At 40.3% G+C, this 17,506-nt stretch overlaps 1 protein-coding gene and 1 long non-coding RNA gene across 5 annotated transcripts in view; one reads left to right on the forward strand and one right to left on the reverse strand.

Moving 5' to 3' along the window:
* The window catches only part of LOC145716197 (uncharacterized), a 63,980-nt gene extending 56,780 nt beyond the window's left edge, over positions 1-7,200 (reverse strand). The window contains exon 1 of the long non-coding RNA XR_014138700.1: positions 7,097-7,200. This is a non-coding gene — a long non-coding RNA (uncharacterized LOC145716197). The remainder of the gene's footprint in view (positions 1-7,096) is intronic.
* The window catches only part of VGLL3 (vestigial like family member 3), a 48,797-nt gene continuing 37,409 nt past the window's right edge, over positions 6,119-17,506 (forward strand). Inside the window, exon 1 of one of the 4 annotated variants that reach the window (XM_031041734.2) lies at positions 6,119-6,888. In XM_031041734.2, the coding sequence (XP_030897594.1) occupies positions 6,763-6,888 (126 nt within the window). In that variant the 5' untranslated portion in view covers positions 6,119-6,762. Of the gene's footprint in view, positions 6,889-7,059; positions 7,216-17,506 lie in introns of those variants that run through there. The other 3 variants (XM_006727002.3, XM_031041770.2, XM_081798594.1) reach the window with 3 other exon arrangements.

The raw sequence follows: 17,506 nt of genomic DNA on the forward strand, positions 1-17,506 counted from the left end.
AGAACTCCATATAAGATACATCTCCACTCCATAAGTCTTGGGGTCGGAGGAATGCTCTGGGTTGGAAGCTAATTTTTGTGAGTTATTTGCATATATAGGTGATTTGAAGATGGATGAGATCGCTCAAGATGAGAGGATAGAGTAAGATAAGAAAAAGGCCCAGGACAAAGCAAGTATTGGCAGAGGAAACTGAGAAGGAACAGCCAAAGTGTAAGTAGACAGATTAAGACAGGGGGATGTCATGGAAGGATGTCAAGAGAAGAGAGAATTTTAAGGAGTAATTAATCCTTGATGTGAAAATTTATGAAGCATCAATTAAGATGCAGTTTAAAAATGAACTTTGAGCTTGTTAGCATGATCATTACTGGACTTCAATAAATTTTGGTGGGGTGATGACACAGAAATCTGATTGCAAGTGGAGTCAATAGGGCATGGAAAGGGAGAACATGGAGAAAGTGAATTTGAGGGATTTGAGATTGATGGAGAGGATAGGAGGTAAGAGTTGCAAGAGGACATGGGTAAGCATGCTAGAGAAACATGTGAAGTTGCTGAGCATTGAGGAAGGCCCATTTAAGGTAGGTGATCCTAAAGGACAACTGAATAAAGTGGCTTATTGCTTTACATGTGAGTTTTTTTTTTTAAGATTTTATTTATTTATTTGAGACAGAGAGAGAGAGCACATGAGAGAGGGGAGGGTCAGAGGGAGAAGCAGGCTCCCTGCCGAGCAGGGAGCCCGATGCGGGACTCGATCCAGGGACTCCAGGATCATGACTGAGCCGAAGGCAGTCGCTTAACCAACTGAGCCACCCAGGCGCCCTACATGTGAGTTTTGACCTTCTGTTTTTATAACCATTCCACTGGTATTACTGGCACCACCCCTAGATCCAGGGTACTCCCCACTGGCCCTCTTCCTAATTATGTCTCTCCTCACAGGTATCTGTAGGGCGAAGGGGACATGCTCACCAAAAGCCCTTCCTTCTAGCTCCTCCTTCCCCATTAAACTATTATATTAGTTTCCAATTGCTGCTGTAACAAATTGCCACAAACTCAGTGACTTAAAACTATGCAAATTTATTATCTTACAACTCTGGAGGTCAGAAGTCCAAAATGATGTAGGCAAGGCTGTGTTCCTTCTGGCAGCTTTAGGGCCCCTGTCTTGCCTTTTGCAGCTTCTAGCGGCTGCCTGTGTTCCTTGGCTCGTTACTCCCTTTCATTTTCACAGTTGTCAGTGGCCCATAGAATCTTTCTCACTTCAGATCAACGGGACACAGACTTTTCTGCCTTCTGACTCCTTCTTAAAAAGACCCTTGTGATTATACTGGGCCCACTCAGATAATCCAGGATAATTTTCCTGTCTTAAAATCTACTCATTGGTAGCCTTCATTCCATCAGCAATCTTAGCAAATTTGCTATGTGAAATAAGCATGTTCATAAATTCTAGGGATTAAAGTATAGCATCTTTGGGGGCTGGGGAAGCATTATTCTGCCTAGAACCACCATGTTTCTGTACTTAACACCTGGGAAATCCTTGTGCAGATGACTCAAGCCTATTTCCTATGAGCCATGATTCCTAGAAGGGGCTGCATTATTAGGATGCTCAGCTTAGGCCAGAGGGTGGGTCAAGAATCAGCTATTTGGTGGACTGAGAGGAGGGTTTAGATACACAGGTTGAGGAATTCACGTGTGTGTATTGCAGATGCCATATGTTTTCTTACACTGGTTCCCCAAGTTAAAGACTAGTCTGGCTGTCATCACTCAAAAAAAAAAAAAAAGCTGCTTTCCTTTTTGCCTTATCTTATCCCAAGAGATATTGGGAAAAACCACTTCATGTTACCCCTCTAAACAAAGCTGGTTTGGGGATTTCATGTCACCAAATCCCAGTTGTAAAATTGGGAACATTCTAGGAAAGTTGGTGATTGGGGCCAAAAATACAGTGACTATAAACCCCTGGCTCAGAAGCATTGGGAACATTTAAGGTAATTTTGGTATTCTATTGGAACTGCAGTGGCTGGAACAGAAAAGAGTAAGAGGTTAAACACCAATGGGTAAGATCTAGTTCCACATCAGAGCTGAACCAGAAGGGAGGTGGGACAGTTTGAGAGAAGGAAAAGAAAGGATAAAAGGGTAAAATTTCAGGAACTTTAGCTCAAAGTACAAATAATCAAGTTCCATTTCATTATTATTTTATTCCAAGTAAGTGTGACACCTCCACATAATAGACATGACAACAAGTACACCAGTGATCAGATCTCATTCTCTGATCTGTGTGACTCACTACTGTTAAATGCAATTGGCCTACATTTTTTCTTCCCCACCCCTTTCTGAAACTCCAAGATGACCAAAGAACGATCTAATCTAAAACCTCTTCTTTCTTTCATGTATGTATATGTTTAAACGGATATATATGAATATGCATGCATATATACATATGTGTGTGTGTGTGTATATAGGCATGGATAGATACGGTATGTATACATATAAATATACATATGAGCTTGTTTATATAGCCTTAGCATAGGGTGATAGGGAGAGAATGGAACCAAGAATCAAGAGACTTGGGATTTTGCTTTTAGTGTGCCTCCAGTTCTGTAGGAGACGTGAATCAGACCACGTGTTTGCTTATCACTGAAAGATGTTTTAGACTAGATGATCTTTCTGATTCTTTTCTACTCTAAAACCCTGAACATCTACCTGGGAAGTCAGGTACGTTCCTGACAGGAATTATCTTACGTTCTATTAATGATCAAACAAAGACTCCAGCCCTTGACAAGTTATCTTCCCTCTCTGTCCAGTCCATACTTCTTCTAGATTCTAATTCTGGGCAGAATTTTTTGCTAGTCTCTCATTTTTTCCCCATCAGTACAATTTAGAAATGAAGGAAGGTATCAAAACAAAGATACTTCATTATAGAAAGATTTTGCCAAGCACCTCTAGACTTTTGAGTCCGTGGCTTATTAGTATCCAAGTACTACATGTTTGTCATATAATAAATATTTGCAACATACTAAAGGCCATATGGGGAACAAGGAAGATTCAGAAATTGCAGGTATGGATATTTTGGATTTAGTTTTGGCTTTATTTTCTAAGTCAACAGATATATACTGAACATCTTCTAAATGTTAAATATACAAGATATAAATGCTCTCTGCAAATCTAGTGGAGGAGATATATTGAACATGTAATTATATTAAAAACAATGAGCTACAGATAATTAAGTTATTTGAAGATACAGTTGGAAGTGTTAAGAGTTTAAAACAGGAGGCTTGCTCTAGAGGAAAGGGTGCCCTTGCAAACTAACTTTTTGGCCTAATTTAGTCACATTCCACTCCAGGTCTAAAAGTTTCTCGTATCGCAAGAGATCTTCTCATTCTAACATACAGTAGAGGGGCGCCTGGGTGGCTCAGTTGTTAAGCATCTGCCTTCGGCTCAGGTCATGATCCCAGGGTGCTGGGATCGAGCCCCGCATCGGGCTCCCTGTTCCTCAGGAAGCCTGCTTCTCCCTCTCTCACTCCCCCTGCTTGTGTTCCCTCTCTCGCCGTCTCTCTTTCTCTCTCTGTCAGATAAATAAATAAAATCTTTGGAAAAAAAATAACATACAGTAGAAATCCTGATACAGGATCTAAAAGCATGTTCCATGTTCTGACCTTCACTGATGTGCTTGGATCCTCCATGAGTTTGTAAGCTCCTTGAAGAATTTTTTCTCCTTTTTAAAATACTTTATTCAATGAATGCTTATTAAGCCAGGCATTTATGATTGAGATTCACAGATAAAAAATCACAGTCCCTGTTCTCAAGTGGCCATGGTCATGTTGGGGGGAAAAAGCAAATAGACAATTTCAAATCACGTAATTGGTATGGTTAGAGCAAGATTCATAGGGTGCTGGCATTGCTGAGAGTAGAGGTGTCAAAGCTGGTCTTCAGTGGATGTTTTGGAAGACGATCCTCTGAAGAACAAAAAGGAATTAGCAAGTGAAAAAGGTAGAGTGTTTTGGTGCAGAAGTTCTGGTCATGCATGAAAAGGGAAGGTCATAGGAGACACCATGCTCTTTCCTGGAAAGGGAGGTCTCAATTCACGTGGCTGAATGGACAGTTACAGAAGATGGTGACATAGGCAGGGACCAGAATTTGAAGGTTAAAAAGTTGGGATTGTGGGGAGCTATGGTAAAAGTTCTTTTTTAAAGAGGGACAAAACATTATTACTCTGTTGGATTTGCAGTGGCTGGGACAGAAAACAGTAAGAGATAAATTGTGTGAAGCATGGATCAGAAGAGGGTTCTACTTGGGGCCTGGAAATCAGGTAGAAGCCTCCTTCAGGAGTCTGGGTTAAAGATGCTGCGTGAACTAAGGGTTATAGCAGCAGAGATAAATAGACGAGGGAAGAGAGTCAGTAGAAGTGTAAAGTTGGGATCGAGTGGACTCAGGTTGGGGCTGTGGGAAAATATTAGTGCTATCATGACTGAGGTCCCTATGGAACATCTATATGGAACCATCTAGATAGAAGCCAAATAGGTGAATCTGGAACACAGGAAAGGATGACCAGAGGATGTCAGTTTGTGAAAAGACAATGACAACATTTCAAATAAGTTCATATGCCTTATTGATAGGAATACTTCTTCATTACAAAAAGCCCTTAATAAATATACTTTTAATATTCAATGGATGAAAGAATGAATGAGTGAATAGGAGTTGTTAGGAGTAGCAAAGAGTTCCTGTCAATTACTATAGTTCATGTATTTGAGTGTATAAGTGTGTATATGTGTGAATATATATGTATTTATGTAAATGTGTCTGTGTAGTTATATATGCACACATACACATTCATATCAAGATTAGCATTATATTAATACTGTACATCTCTGTTAGTCTGCTAGGGCTGCCATAACAAAACCACAGGACTGGGTGCCTTGAACAACAGAAATTTACTTTCTGACATCTTTGGAGGCTAAAAGTCCAATATGGGGCTCCTGGGTCGCTCAGATAGTTAAGCGTCTGCCTTTGGCTCTGGTCATGATCCTGGGGTCCCGGGATTGAGCCCCACATGGGGATCCCTGCTCAGCAGAAAGCCTGCCTCTCCCTCTTCCCCTGCTTGTGCTCTCTCTCTGTCAAGTGAATGAATAAAATCTTAAAAAAATAAATAAATAAAAGTCCAATATCAGGTTGCCCTCAAGGTTAGTTTCTAGTTTCTTCCCGGCTTGCAGACTGCACTTTCTCACTGGCTGTCCCAAAGGCTTCCCTCTGTGCCAGCGCAGACAGGGATTCTGTGTCACTTCCTCTTTTATAAGGACACCAGTCCTAGATTAGGATCCCACTGTTAGGACCTCACTTAATCTTAATTCCCTCCTGATAGGCCCTGTCTCCAAACACAGTCACAGTGGGGGTTAGACTTCAAACATATGAATTTTGGGGGAACACAATTCAATCCATAACAACATCAGTGCATGTGACATCCAGATCGACTTTTCCTCAGACAAAGGGTAGTCTCTGTGAAAACAAAGAAACTGTTCTGTGTCATAAAAGAGAATCCCTAAATAGAAGGGGAGAGATATACCTGTTAAAGTTCAAAGAGTTTGCTTATTTATGAAGTAATTATAATTATTTTCTACTTTACCTGATTATATAAAAATACAGTTATATTCCTACAAAGAGGAGAGGATTATAAGCCACTTGCCAGTAGATAAACCTTTAATAGCTGAATAGGTTTAATCAGTTGTTATTGTCTATTACTCCATGGAAACCAGGCAGGAAGAGCCAGAAAAGGTTGACGTCCCACAACAATTTCTTATCATGAAGGTGTAAACTTAAAGCGGAGATCACTGGTAGAAAACTGTGTTGCATTCTTGGCATGTGCGCACTTGTAATAAAGTTAACTTTCACTTACGGTTATATTTAACGTAAAGGCTAATCCCAGTTTATTTTGTGCCTGTTCTGTTTTACCTCTTTGCACACTTGGCCTTCGTTTAGCCCTGGCCTCTGCGTTGGTGTTTCCCCCCAGAAGCTCCCTGGGGTTGGGCAGCCCCCGCCCTGATAGCCAGGTGACAGAGACGGGGTGGAAAGCCTGAGCTCCGAGGGCGCGGAGCCTCTCGCATACCGTTCCCCTCCCACCATCATCCCACTGCCGGAAGGCGGAGAGGGCTTCAAACTTCGCTCCAATCCGCAGCCGGCCTTCCCCGGGGTCCCCCGCTGGGCGACCCGCCCGCCGCGGACCGAGTTGGAGGAACTTTGCAGAGCTCGGCGTCAGAGCCTGGAGCGGCGAAGTGCTCCCCCTCCTCCCCAGCGCCCCCCTCCCTCTGCCCCCGCCTCCCGGTCCTCGCCCAGGCGCGAGCTCCGGTGATAGGACGAGCCCCGGGCTTGCACTGTGTATATGCAAACCAGAGCCCCGGCTCCCCAGGGCTGCCCAACCCGGCCGGGGCTGCGGCTGCGGCTGGCGCTGCGGTGGGCGCCGCTGTCCTCGCCGGAGCCGGGCACTGTCATGCCCCCGCCGCGCGGCGGGCCGCTGCGTCCCGGAGCCGCTATATAAGCCCAGGCAAGGGGACACTCGGAGGGGCTGAAGATGAAGGTGCCCGCGCATGGGCCCCCACTGATTGCCAACCCCTCCCGAGCCCGCGCCCCGCGCGGAGCCCGCGGCCGCCGAGGACCCGCCTTCGCCGCAGTAGCAGCTGGAGCAGCGACAGAGGAGGCAGCTGCGGCGGTGGCGGCGGCGCCCGTCGCCCGAGCGCGTAGAGCGGCGGCGGCAGCTCGGGGGCCGCCGCTGCCCCGGCTGCCATGAGTTGTGCGGAGGTGATGTATCACCCCCAGCCGTATGGAGCGCCCCAGTATCTGCCCAACCCTGTGGCAGCTGCAACCTGCCCCACAGCTTACTACCACCCGGCGCCCCAACCTGGCCAGCAGGTGAGTCACCGACCGGGCAGCCCTCCGGGGGCGGGGGCGAGGGGCACCGAGAGTATCTGTCTGGGACTCGGGCGACGTCCCGCCGGGACGGGCGGCGCGGAGGATGCTCTGGGACCTGCGGGAGCGCCCTTGAGCAGAGAGGAAAAAAAGGCTTCGGGAAGGGACAAGCAGCCTGGTGGACGGGTGGGGATTCGGTGTGAGGCATTACCTGGCTGGGGGCTTCGTTGAGCTGTTGTCACCGGAGCTCAGAGGCTGCTCCTCATAGCCACCTTAGCTCTTTGGGCTCAGTTCTCTGACACTCACCAAGGGCATCTGTCTTAGGAGTATGTGAGTAAACTTCCTTTTAAATCAAATATTTTGTTTTCTTTGGAAAGGTGGAGTGTTTCAGGGTTCTCTTGATTAAGAGGATAAAATGTGTCGCCGACATAGGGGAGGCTACCTGGACAGAGAGCTCATGGAATGACCTTTCTGGAACTTTTATGGAACAGGCGTCTAGTGTAACGTCTGTCAAATGTTACTAGAACTTCTCTGTAGAGTCTGTCTTCTTATGACTGTGACTTAGAGGGCAGGAATTGATCCCAAACTTCCTCATTCATTTTTAATTCCATCAAAGCACAGAGATGTTATAGTTCAGCCTAGTGGAAGTGTTTCCCCGCTCAAGAGGTATAACCTTGGATCACTGGATGCTGGGTCTTCATCAAGCTGAGAGTGACCGAGAATGCTGTGGATAAAAAGGGTTCTGGAACCAGGGAGATGATACAGTTCCTTTAGAAGGGAGAGTAGGGTGTGGGGGAATTTAGCACTAGGTACCCCTGGACAGTCCTCTCTGGACACCAACAGAATGTGTGTCAGGCCTTAGTTAGTGCTACAGGGAACACATATGTGAGTATGTGGCACTAGCTTGTACCAAAGTAAGGTCCTCAGACTCTGGGAATTAGGGAATTAGGGTTGAGTTGGTGAGATTTAAAAAATACAATTTATGCACTCCGGAAATTACCATCCACAGAATTTATTGATTGGGTTTTTAAAAATTTCTTAGGAACCATATGTTTTATTGTGGTCTTGAGGGTTTGGCTCTTTATTATAATTTACATAATTAATTTTGATTTCTGTATTCCCTTTACCTGTTTCTTTGCTAGATTTGTAAGGCTACCCTTCGGAAAGAAATCATAACTTCAGTGTAGAATTTAGGGACTGTAAAATTCAGCTGATTCTGGAGCACATGCCCCAGAGTTATCTGCAGAACAATATAAGCTTAACAGGACCAAGTAGGGCAAAAGAGAAAGGAACCCCATTTTATTGCTATCATTTATTTATTTATTTTTTAATATTCAGGAGCTTTAGCATTTGAAAACAAGATTACTTTTAGGAAAGAGAATGGGAAAGCATTTTGTAATTTGTGGTCAATGGTGATAGATTTAAAACCTCTTGGTTATGCTGTTTGCTTTTCTTTGATTTTAAATATAGAAGATATAAGTAATGGAGAAAACCAATTGGTACAAATTAGACAAGTGAGGCAAAGAGATACTGGATATCATTTTTATGTGTTTTATAAACACTCAGTCCCAGATGAACCACCCTATTTCCTCCCTTCCTTTCCTCCATCTCAGAGACTGTGGAGGCTCTCAATTGTCAATTGGAATGTGGACAAGCAACAGACTCAGAATTACTAAGCATACAGGAAAGTATTTTTCCCCTTAAAAAATAACTTGAACTATAGAAGTTATGAATAGGGTTTTGTTCTATAGAACTGTGAAAATAATTCCATTAATATATGAATCTGTGGTGGAGGTTAGGCTTATAATACTCTTGAACTAGAAAATAAAATTCAGTATCAGAAAAATTATAAATTACTGATCATAAAATTCAGTTTTCAGTAAGAAATAACTCTAGTACTCTAACTTGTGTAATAGTGCTGCAACTCAAACCCCAAATATCATTCTTTTGCTGAAACCATCAACAAACTGAAGAATGAGGTTTCTTTTCACCTGAATTGTCCACATTGACAAGTTGCACATAGTAGTAAATGTCACCTTCACTACACTATAGGGTTCCGTAGGTATCGTTCAAGTAGATAATTGGCTGAGTCAACTTTAAGAACTTAGCTGAGAGGTGTGCTTGGAAATTTTCATGTTACTTTTACTAAAATGGCTTGTTGGAGGTTACTTTTTCTGATGTTGTTAAGTAAAGAAATAGACTATAACTGGCTAGCGAAATAAAGAGACTTGATAGTGTAACTACTGTTCTTTTACTGTCAGGAGTTTATTTTGATGACCTATATTTTCTATTGGAAAAAAGTAAATCAGGAAATTCTTATCAGGCTGACAGCATTTTTAGACTATGTGGTGCGTGGGTGAAGTGGGACTAATATTGACTTGGCTGGCCCTAATGCAGTCATCCGAGAATACATATTTTGGTTGTTTTTTACATTCCATAAGGTTTTATCATTATTATCCATGAAGATTGTTTTCTCCATCCATGGGAAGTGACCCCTAATAGCATCTTGCCTGGGAGACAAAAATAAAGGCTACCACTCCTACTGCATTTGAAAAATTGATTTGTTGAGCACAAAAAAAGAAAAGCAGAAAAAGTGATAGAGTTATAAAGAAAGTTTCACGGTCATTGATAAAATGTTAGAAAAAAAACCAAGCTTTTCAGCTTTGTATTGCTTCTGTAATCAGTTGTAGTGGTGTATCTTTGAGCCCTCAAATCCATATAGCTCAGAAGTCCTTGTAAGTTAGTATAGCATAATGGTCTATTATGATGGATTTTATCCAAAGGTGTATTTTTCCTCTCCATGTATGATCATATAGCCGAAAATTATTTTTGAAATAATAGAATATCATCCTCCAGGCATGTGTACTCTGCTTTATCCTTAAAAACACGGATGTGCACTTGAAATTTTAAATTCAGATTTTCGTCAAGCATATTATGCATTGTACGTGGGTAATAGGTTGGTGTCTTAAAAACACAGTTAACTGCATATATATTGGGCGGCACTATGTGAATCAAAATAATTTGTAAATATGTCTGCAGAGTAAATTTTATAGTCCCTGACATTAATTCCTAGAAGTTGCTTGGCTGTGAGTAAATCTTCCAGTGTGCTTTATCCAGCCAGGATTTGCTGAGAGATGCTAAGCTCCCTGGTCCACATGCCCACCATCTCTTTAACATCTCCTCAAGAGAACTCTTGACTCAGTCTCTCAGCCCATGCTCCGGAGGCACGATGACACTGCAGAACGTGTCCAGAAAGGAATGTGCTTGCATTCTAACAGTGACAGTAGGAACTAAGAAAAACAAATTTCCAAATATGTGTCAGGAAAAATTGAGGGAAATGACATGAAATCATAGATTCCCTTCATACCTGGGGGACTTCTCATCTTCAATGTAGACAGTCTGTTATTGTCTAAATCTGCCTCCCCCCTCCATTTACTCATAATGTCAACACTAGAAAATTACGTAAAGCTTTCAGAATCGTGTCGTTTATAGATGAGGTGGTGAAAGCAGGAAAAAAAAAAAAAAAAGATCGCCAGTTTTCTAATTGTGCATAGGGGCTTTTAACAATTACACTCCGGGTTTCATATAAGTTAGAGCATATTTACTCAGTCCTCTTCAAGGGGGACAGCTGGGCGAATCTGCCTGCATGCTTTCACCTAAAAGAATTAAGTGCTCCTAGGAGGCAGAACTCCAGTTATAAGTTTGTAAGGAGTTTGTTTGTTTGTTTGTTTTTTCCAAACTATTTCTCTGGACTTTGGCGCCTTGGTTAGGTCATAGAATGCTCTCTAATAAACACCCTGAAAAAACATACTTCAATCCCTCCTTTTGCAAATGGGAGAATGGATGCTCACAGGGCTGAAGTGGCTAGTCAAAGATTTCAAAGCTAATTGGTGACAAAATTAGGACCATCAGAAGCCATGCTCCCCAACGTAGCATCTTTCCACCATCCCATGCAGTCTCCGAAGCTTTTTCCTTTTTTTTTCTTTTTGCTATTGCACAATAGGCTTATTTTTGTCTTTAGTGCTCCAAATCAACTTTTTGATAAAGAAGATTAATATGCAGTAGATTCTTTGGCCTTGGAGCTTGAAATTCTTTCCAAGTCCTTGGTAGTGTACTTTTTTAGTTTAGGCATTCCAAAGTCCTTTTGAAAGCATTTGTATTATGCTAATGACTTTTGCTATCCATTCTGCATCCTTCGTTGATGAGGCAGAATATCCACTTAGCAAATGAACGTTTATTTATTTTAAAATAATCTTCAGGAAGTGGTATTAACAGTCAGCTTTAAGTGCCTCATATATTACTGTTATTCCAATGTAAGTTTAGATTCATTAAACGGAAAGAACACAATTATATCCTAAATAGTCTCAATATACAGCCAACTTATTTAAGGTGGAGGATCCAATTTTCTTGCAACTGTAAGCAAGGACTTAAGTGGACTTATAAGAATTCATACAGGACTTCTTTGAGAAAGAACAGCCCCTATAATTCCACACTACACAAATTAACTTGACTGCAGAGACTTAGAAGCTTAAAGTGCCCCAGAGTTTTATGCTCCCAATAACTTTCCAGCCAGAAAATTCAAAGCTGGAGAAAAAAAAATTAAACTTTAAAATAACTAAACTAAACTGTTGTCTCTGGCAGTCAACCAGAAGAGAGATTACAATAACGATAGAAAGGGAAGGCTTGGAATCAGTAAAATCATGCATGGTGGAGATTTGTTCACCAGGAAACCAAATGCCAGGACAAGAAGACACTCTTTGTTTTGGACAAATGCAAGGAAGTTTTAGTTCACCTCGCACTTAATAAAGTCTCCCATCCCATGAAGTTGGGGATGGCAGGGACATGTGCCACACCAAAGGAAATAAGGGTGTTCAGAGGGAAGAAGCTTGCCATTGTGCACAGTGACTCTGGGTTATTGCAGCTAAGATGCTGAGCTGATCCCTTTGGGTAGTATATATATTTCTGTCTTGTTACCCTTCTGTGCAAAGGGAATGTTCAATGAGACTAAAAATATTATGCTCAGGATGCTCAGGGCAGAGCCTAAAGCAAACTTGTGCATCAGACTTCCTGTCTGTCATTTTAAAACTTGGGTGGTAAAGTTGGATCCCATTCCCATAGGCCCTGTTTCCAGCTAGCTTTTTAAAAAAAAAATCCCAAACTAATTCATCCAGTAATAGATAATAATTTAAGGTATTATCTCCAGAAAAATATTTTCATTTAAGAAACAAAAGCTGTCTGATACTTGAATTTCAGGTTCTGGCAGACACAGTGAAGGAAATAATTTTGGGCAAAACTCTGCCCCAAATCCTTCAAAAAGCACCTCTTTAAGCAGCTGGTTTTCTGCTTTAACTATTCATTTAGGAAGACCCGACAGTGCCTTGAACCAGTAGACCCAAACATCTGCTGCTAAAATGAGTCATATATGCCATATTTATAGATATCTCAGTGGATACCAGATTTATGCCAATAATTTAAAAGTGTGGTCTGACCTGGGGTAACCGAACTATTTTTCATTCATCTTGTGCTTTAGTAGAGGGGAAGAAAAAGGAAGAAAAGAAAGGAAGAATGACCTAAAGTAAACAGGTGTCCTTTTCTCTTAGAACTCTAATGTTTTAGTCTGCCAAAACACTTGTCCTCGGTGGGTAGAGCGAAGGGCGAGGTGGTTGAAGGATGCATCCTTTCTTGTTACTATGAAGATAGATAAAGGAGATACCAAAGGTAACTCTTAGGAATTGGGCTAGATGACCCGTCTCTAGGAATGAATTAGTCTTCAATGGTCTGTAGGGTATTTTTGGCTGGTGTCCTACAAAATCAGAAGAGGCGGCCAACGTAAGAAACAAAATTAAGTGTGAATTTGTCTAGAGCTCTAGCATGCTGCTTATTAGGATATAGAGTTGGATGAGACCTCTGATATAATCAAGTCTCAAAATTCCTCATTTTCAGAAGAGGAAGCTGAAGGCCAGATGGTTTGGTGACTTTACCCAGACTCATGGACTCATTTTGGTCAAATCCTCATTCCTATTCCCATTCTCTTTCTATCGTGGTCCCTTCCCGTCTGGACTTCTTTGGAAACAAGGAAACAATAATTTACCTAATGTTACCTTCTTGCTTTTCTTATTTTAAAATTTTTAAGTATTAGCTCCTTGGAGAAATTGGACAATTAGCCATAGGGATAAACTGTGAGGTTCTCTTTATTTACTATTGGCCTTCCAACTAACTATGAGCAGCTTGAGTTTAATGATGGGCTATGACTTTCATCTTTGTGGCTCCATGTCTTTGCACAATTACTGATAGAAAAGAAGAATTAATTGGCGATTTGATGAATAACAGATGAATTTTTAAAAATGAAGTCATACCCTATGTCTAGTAATAGGATTATAAAGACATATCAGAAATTCACATCTTGGAAACTTGTTTCATTCAAAGTAGTCAGTTTGAGAGAGAACACATACCCTTATGATGTGATCATTGCTTAAAATATTTTGGGAATGCAAATTTTGAAATTCTCTCTAAGTATGTGGCACATTTTTTTGGAACATGCTCAAAACTGGGAAGTTTTCATCCTTGGAGGGGATGAGTTTGATTTTTGATAATGACCAGAATCACTGAGAGGCAAGTGTGCTCAAAAATAGCAGATCGAGTTAGTATTATTTTTGGTTTGTTCCTCCCGACTGTTAAGAAAAATAAAAACAAAACAAAACAAACAAACACAGAATCTCGAGTTATGACTATGTCTCACAAAATTGGCTCTGCTCACATTTTCAAAATAGGATTTCCAGAAAAGTGGTAGGCAATTGTATTATGTATCTGACTTGCCAAGGGGACAATACCTTTTTAGATATAGACTTCAGTTTTATATAGATGTATATCTACTTTAAAGAGCGCTGCATGATTTAATAGCCATAACTCTGATATATGTTTACATCTCTATTTTTTTAATGTTATAAGTAACTTTGACTTTCCTTAGTTATGGGATGCCATTTGATGCTTTGCTGATTGTGGGCTTCTTTTTATTTATTCAATTAAAATAAATATATAGAGACTCATTTCCTTCAGTCTGTTTTCTTGGCGCATGCTTTGTACTCAGACGGAAATAGGTTCTAATCCTGTCTCTGCCATTTACTAGTTCAATGATCCTAGCCAAGCAAATCAGTTTTTGCATATGGAAATTGGAAACAAATATTTGGACAAAATATTTGTGTGTGTGTGTTTGAGAGAGGGAAGCAAAATATGATATGTAAAAGGTCTGTGGTGTAGCTCTTCATCCTGACCTACCCTCCCTTAACCTGATTACTCCTCCTTTTCCAAACAGGCTAAGGATCAAAATTTCAAGTCTGTCTGAGATATTTTTAAAAATCTGTTACCAAGTAAATTCAGAAAAATATGACCAAGGAGCAGTCAGCTGCTCTTATGGACTTTACACTTTGAAACATAGGGAATTTGAAACATTTACTCCAGGCTAGTGGTCCTTTCTTATAGGCGCCAACCATGTTTTTTGAACATAAAAGAATCATTGCATTTAGAGAAGAGAGCCAGTAGAAATTGGGAAAAAGAAAAGAAAAAGAAAAAAGAACGAAAAAAAAAAAAAGACAAAGCTGTTTCCAAATATCCAATGTTTCATTAAAATACTTTTGTTTTTTTTTTAGGAAAAGAAGTTTCCACATATGCACAGTAATCATTTGGCATTTTGTAAGCTTAAGCCTTGGGGAGTTAGTGGTATTTGGCTCCTGACATGGAAGTCTCTCTTGTCAGACAAATCCTTTCCCCTGCACATTCCTGTGAGAGTTTGTTCCTATCCTGCCTTGTGGCAGGCTGTGAGGTGGCTGGGTATGGTCTGCGCTGCCTGGGCCTACTCCTTCCTACGCTGCTTGAACCTCTTCTCGTGAGTTAGTTTTCACTCTGTGGCTGCTAACTCAGTCATTGTTTCACCTAACACAGGGTCATTTCGCCTGGGGGAAAATTGTCATTACTCTGAAATGGGGATGAGCCAGTTAATGGGCACTAAATAAACCCATTTGTAGGTGTTGAAGTCCCTTTTGATGATGTCTTTATTTTGGTTAACAATTCTTCAGTCTCCCAAGAAAAGCATAAACTTATCTGAGATTTGGATATTTGTAGGAAGTGATTGTGCATCTTGAAAAAAAAATATATTGACTAGATTGCCCTTTGACCTCAATTCAGGAAATCTAGGTTCTGATGATTTGAGATTTATTCTCAACATTTTGAATGTTATATATTATTCTCAAGAAAGAATGTAACACCAGGCAAGTTTCATTCCAAGGAGCAAACACCAAGTGAAGACAGAATATGGCAAAAGTACACATGAATAATTTACTTAGTTAAAAATAGGCAAAGAATTGATTTACACTCACCAAAGCACAGATATCGAAAAGTAGCTAAGGCTTAAGAGTCTATGGAGGAGAATATTAAGATGGTGTGATTGTCAGCGTATGAGTCAATTGCTGTTTAAATTCTGTTCCTGTTTTCTTTGTGCTCACACTTAATATTTTTTAAATGTATGCAAATTGTTCAACATCATTAGTCATTAGGGAAATGCAAATCAAAACCACAGTGAGGTACCACTTCATACCCACTAGGATGGCTATAGCTGTAATAATAATTCTTTTAAAATCCAGAAAATAATAAGTGTTTTTTTCTGCCAAGGGATGTGGACAAATTGGACACCAAGTACATTGCTGGTGGGAATCTAAAATGGTTCAGCTGCTGTGGAAACAGTTTGGCAGTTCCCTAATAAGTTAAGCTTAGTGTTACCATATGACCCAATGATCATACATGCCTACCCAAGAGATTTGAAAAGAGATGTGCAACCCAATACATGTATACACACATTCAGAACAGCATTATCTGCAGTAGCCAGAAGGTGGATGTGAGTCAAATGTCCATCTGTGGATACGTGGATAAACAAATTGTGGTATATAGATCTAATGGAATATTACTCAGCTTTAAAAAGAATGAAGTACTGGTTCAGTGTGAATGAACCTTGCAAACATGCTAAGAGAAAGAATCTAGAAGCAAAAAAGTCACATATGTATGATTTAATTTATAGGAAATATCCAGGATAGATAAATTCCTAGAGACAGAATGCGGATTGGTGGTTATCATGAACTGGTGGGGAGGAATCAGAGAATAGGGAATTAATACTTCATAGGTACAAAATTTCCCTTTGGGTTGACGAAATGTTTTGGACTAGATAGAGATGGTAGTTGCACAACATTCTCAATGTACTAAATGCCACAGAATCATTCACTTTCAAAAGGTTAATTTTATGTGAATTTCACCTCAATGAAAAAAAAGTTAAAAAAATTGGGATATTTACCAGGAGAGCAAAACTGAAAAAAGACATCCAGTACCAAGGCTTGAGAGGGATATGGAGCAACAGGAACTCTCGTAAACTGGCCGTCCATGTGTAAGTTGGTGAAAATTACTTGAGAAAACCGGCAATATCTGTTAGGGCTGAACCACATCCATACATACCCTATGACCCAGCAATCTTCTCTTCAATATATACCCCAAAGAAATGCAGACATATGTTCATTAAAATACATGCTCACTGTTCATAGGAGTACTCTTTTGTAATAGCCCAAATCTGGAAAACTGGCCAAATGCCCGTGAGTGGTAGAATAGATGAATGTAGTACTACACAGTAATGAGAATGAACAGTCTAAAACTGCATGCAACAATATGCATGAATCTCATGAACACGGTATTGAGTGAAAGAAGCCAGACACAAAAGGGTACATGCTGTGTGAGTCCATTCATATAAAGTACAAGACAGTTTTGGCTGTCTACGTTGATAGAAGTCTGATTAGTGGTTGCTGTTGAGGAGGTAGTGTCTTGAAGGAAGCAGTGAGGATATTCTAGTCTGTGGTCTGTTACTAGTTGCATTGACATACTCAGTTTATCAAGTTTACGACCTATACATTTATGATATGTAACCTTTTCTGTTTATATTGTTCTTCAGTAAAAACATTTAAAAATAGGCAAATTCAGTGCATTTTAGGAAGGTTTCAGGCCATTTGGATACTTCAGAATTCTTATTTTAACCAGTGGTATTGATTGTGAAGTTAATCATGTGTGTTCACGCGTGCGCGTGTGCGTATGTGTGAATGTGTGCATGTGTGTTAAATGTAAATATTTAAGTTGGTTCACTATAATTTGTGAAAATTGACTCACCTTAATCTGAAAAAAGTACAAGAGAATGATAGATATGCCTTATGTCCTGCCTATTGGTAGGTGTATCATAGGCTCTCTTTCCATTTTATTTATTTGATAGTCTCCAAGCAGATGTATAGAATTAATAGAAGACCTGTCTTAAAGAGCTGGGAGAGAAAAAAAAAAAAGCATATCTTATATTCATTCAGAAAGTTGTATTTAAATAGAGTCAGTACATATATTTTTATAAAATCACCGGTGTTTGCCTATCAAAGGAAATAATATATATTTATGCATACACAGACATATATTACATATGTATGAAATGTAAAGGATATAGGGAATAAATGCAACCATAAACAGAAGAATGATTTTTAGAAAATAGACTAATAAAAGGCATTTTGTTACAATGGCAGATTTTGTTCACTTTTTCCCCATTTCATATAGA

This window comes from Leptonychotes weddellii, chromosome 1 (genome assembly GCF_054177405.1).
Source record: "Leptonychotes weddellii isolate Sample4059 chromosome 1, ASM5417740v2, whole genome shotgun sequence".
NCBI classification, from domain to species: domain Eukaryota; kingdom Metazoa; phylum Chordata; class Mammalia; order Carnivora; family Phocidae; genus Leptonychotes; species Leptonychotes weddellii.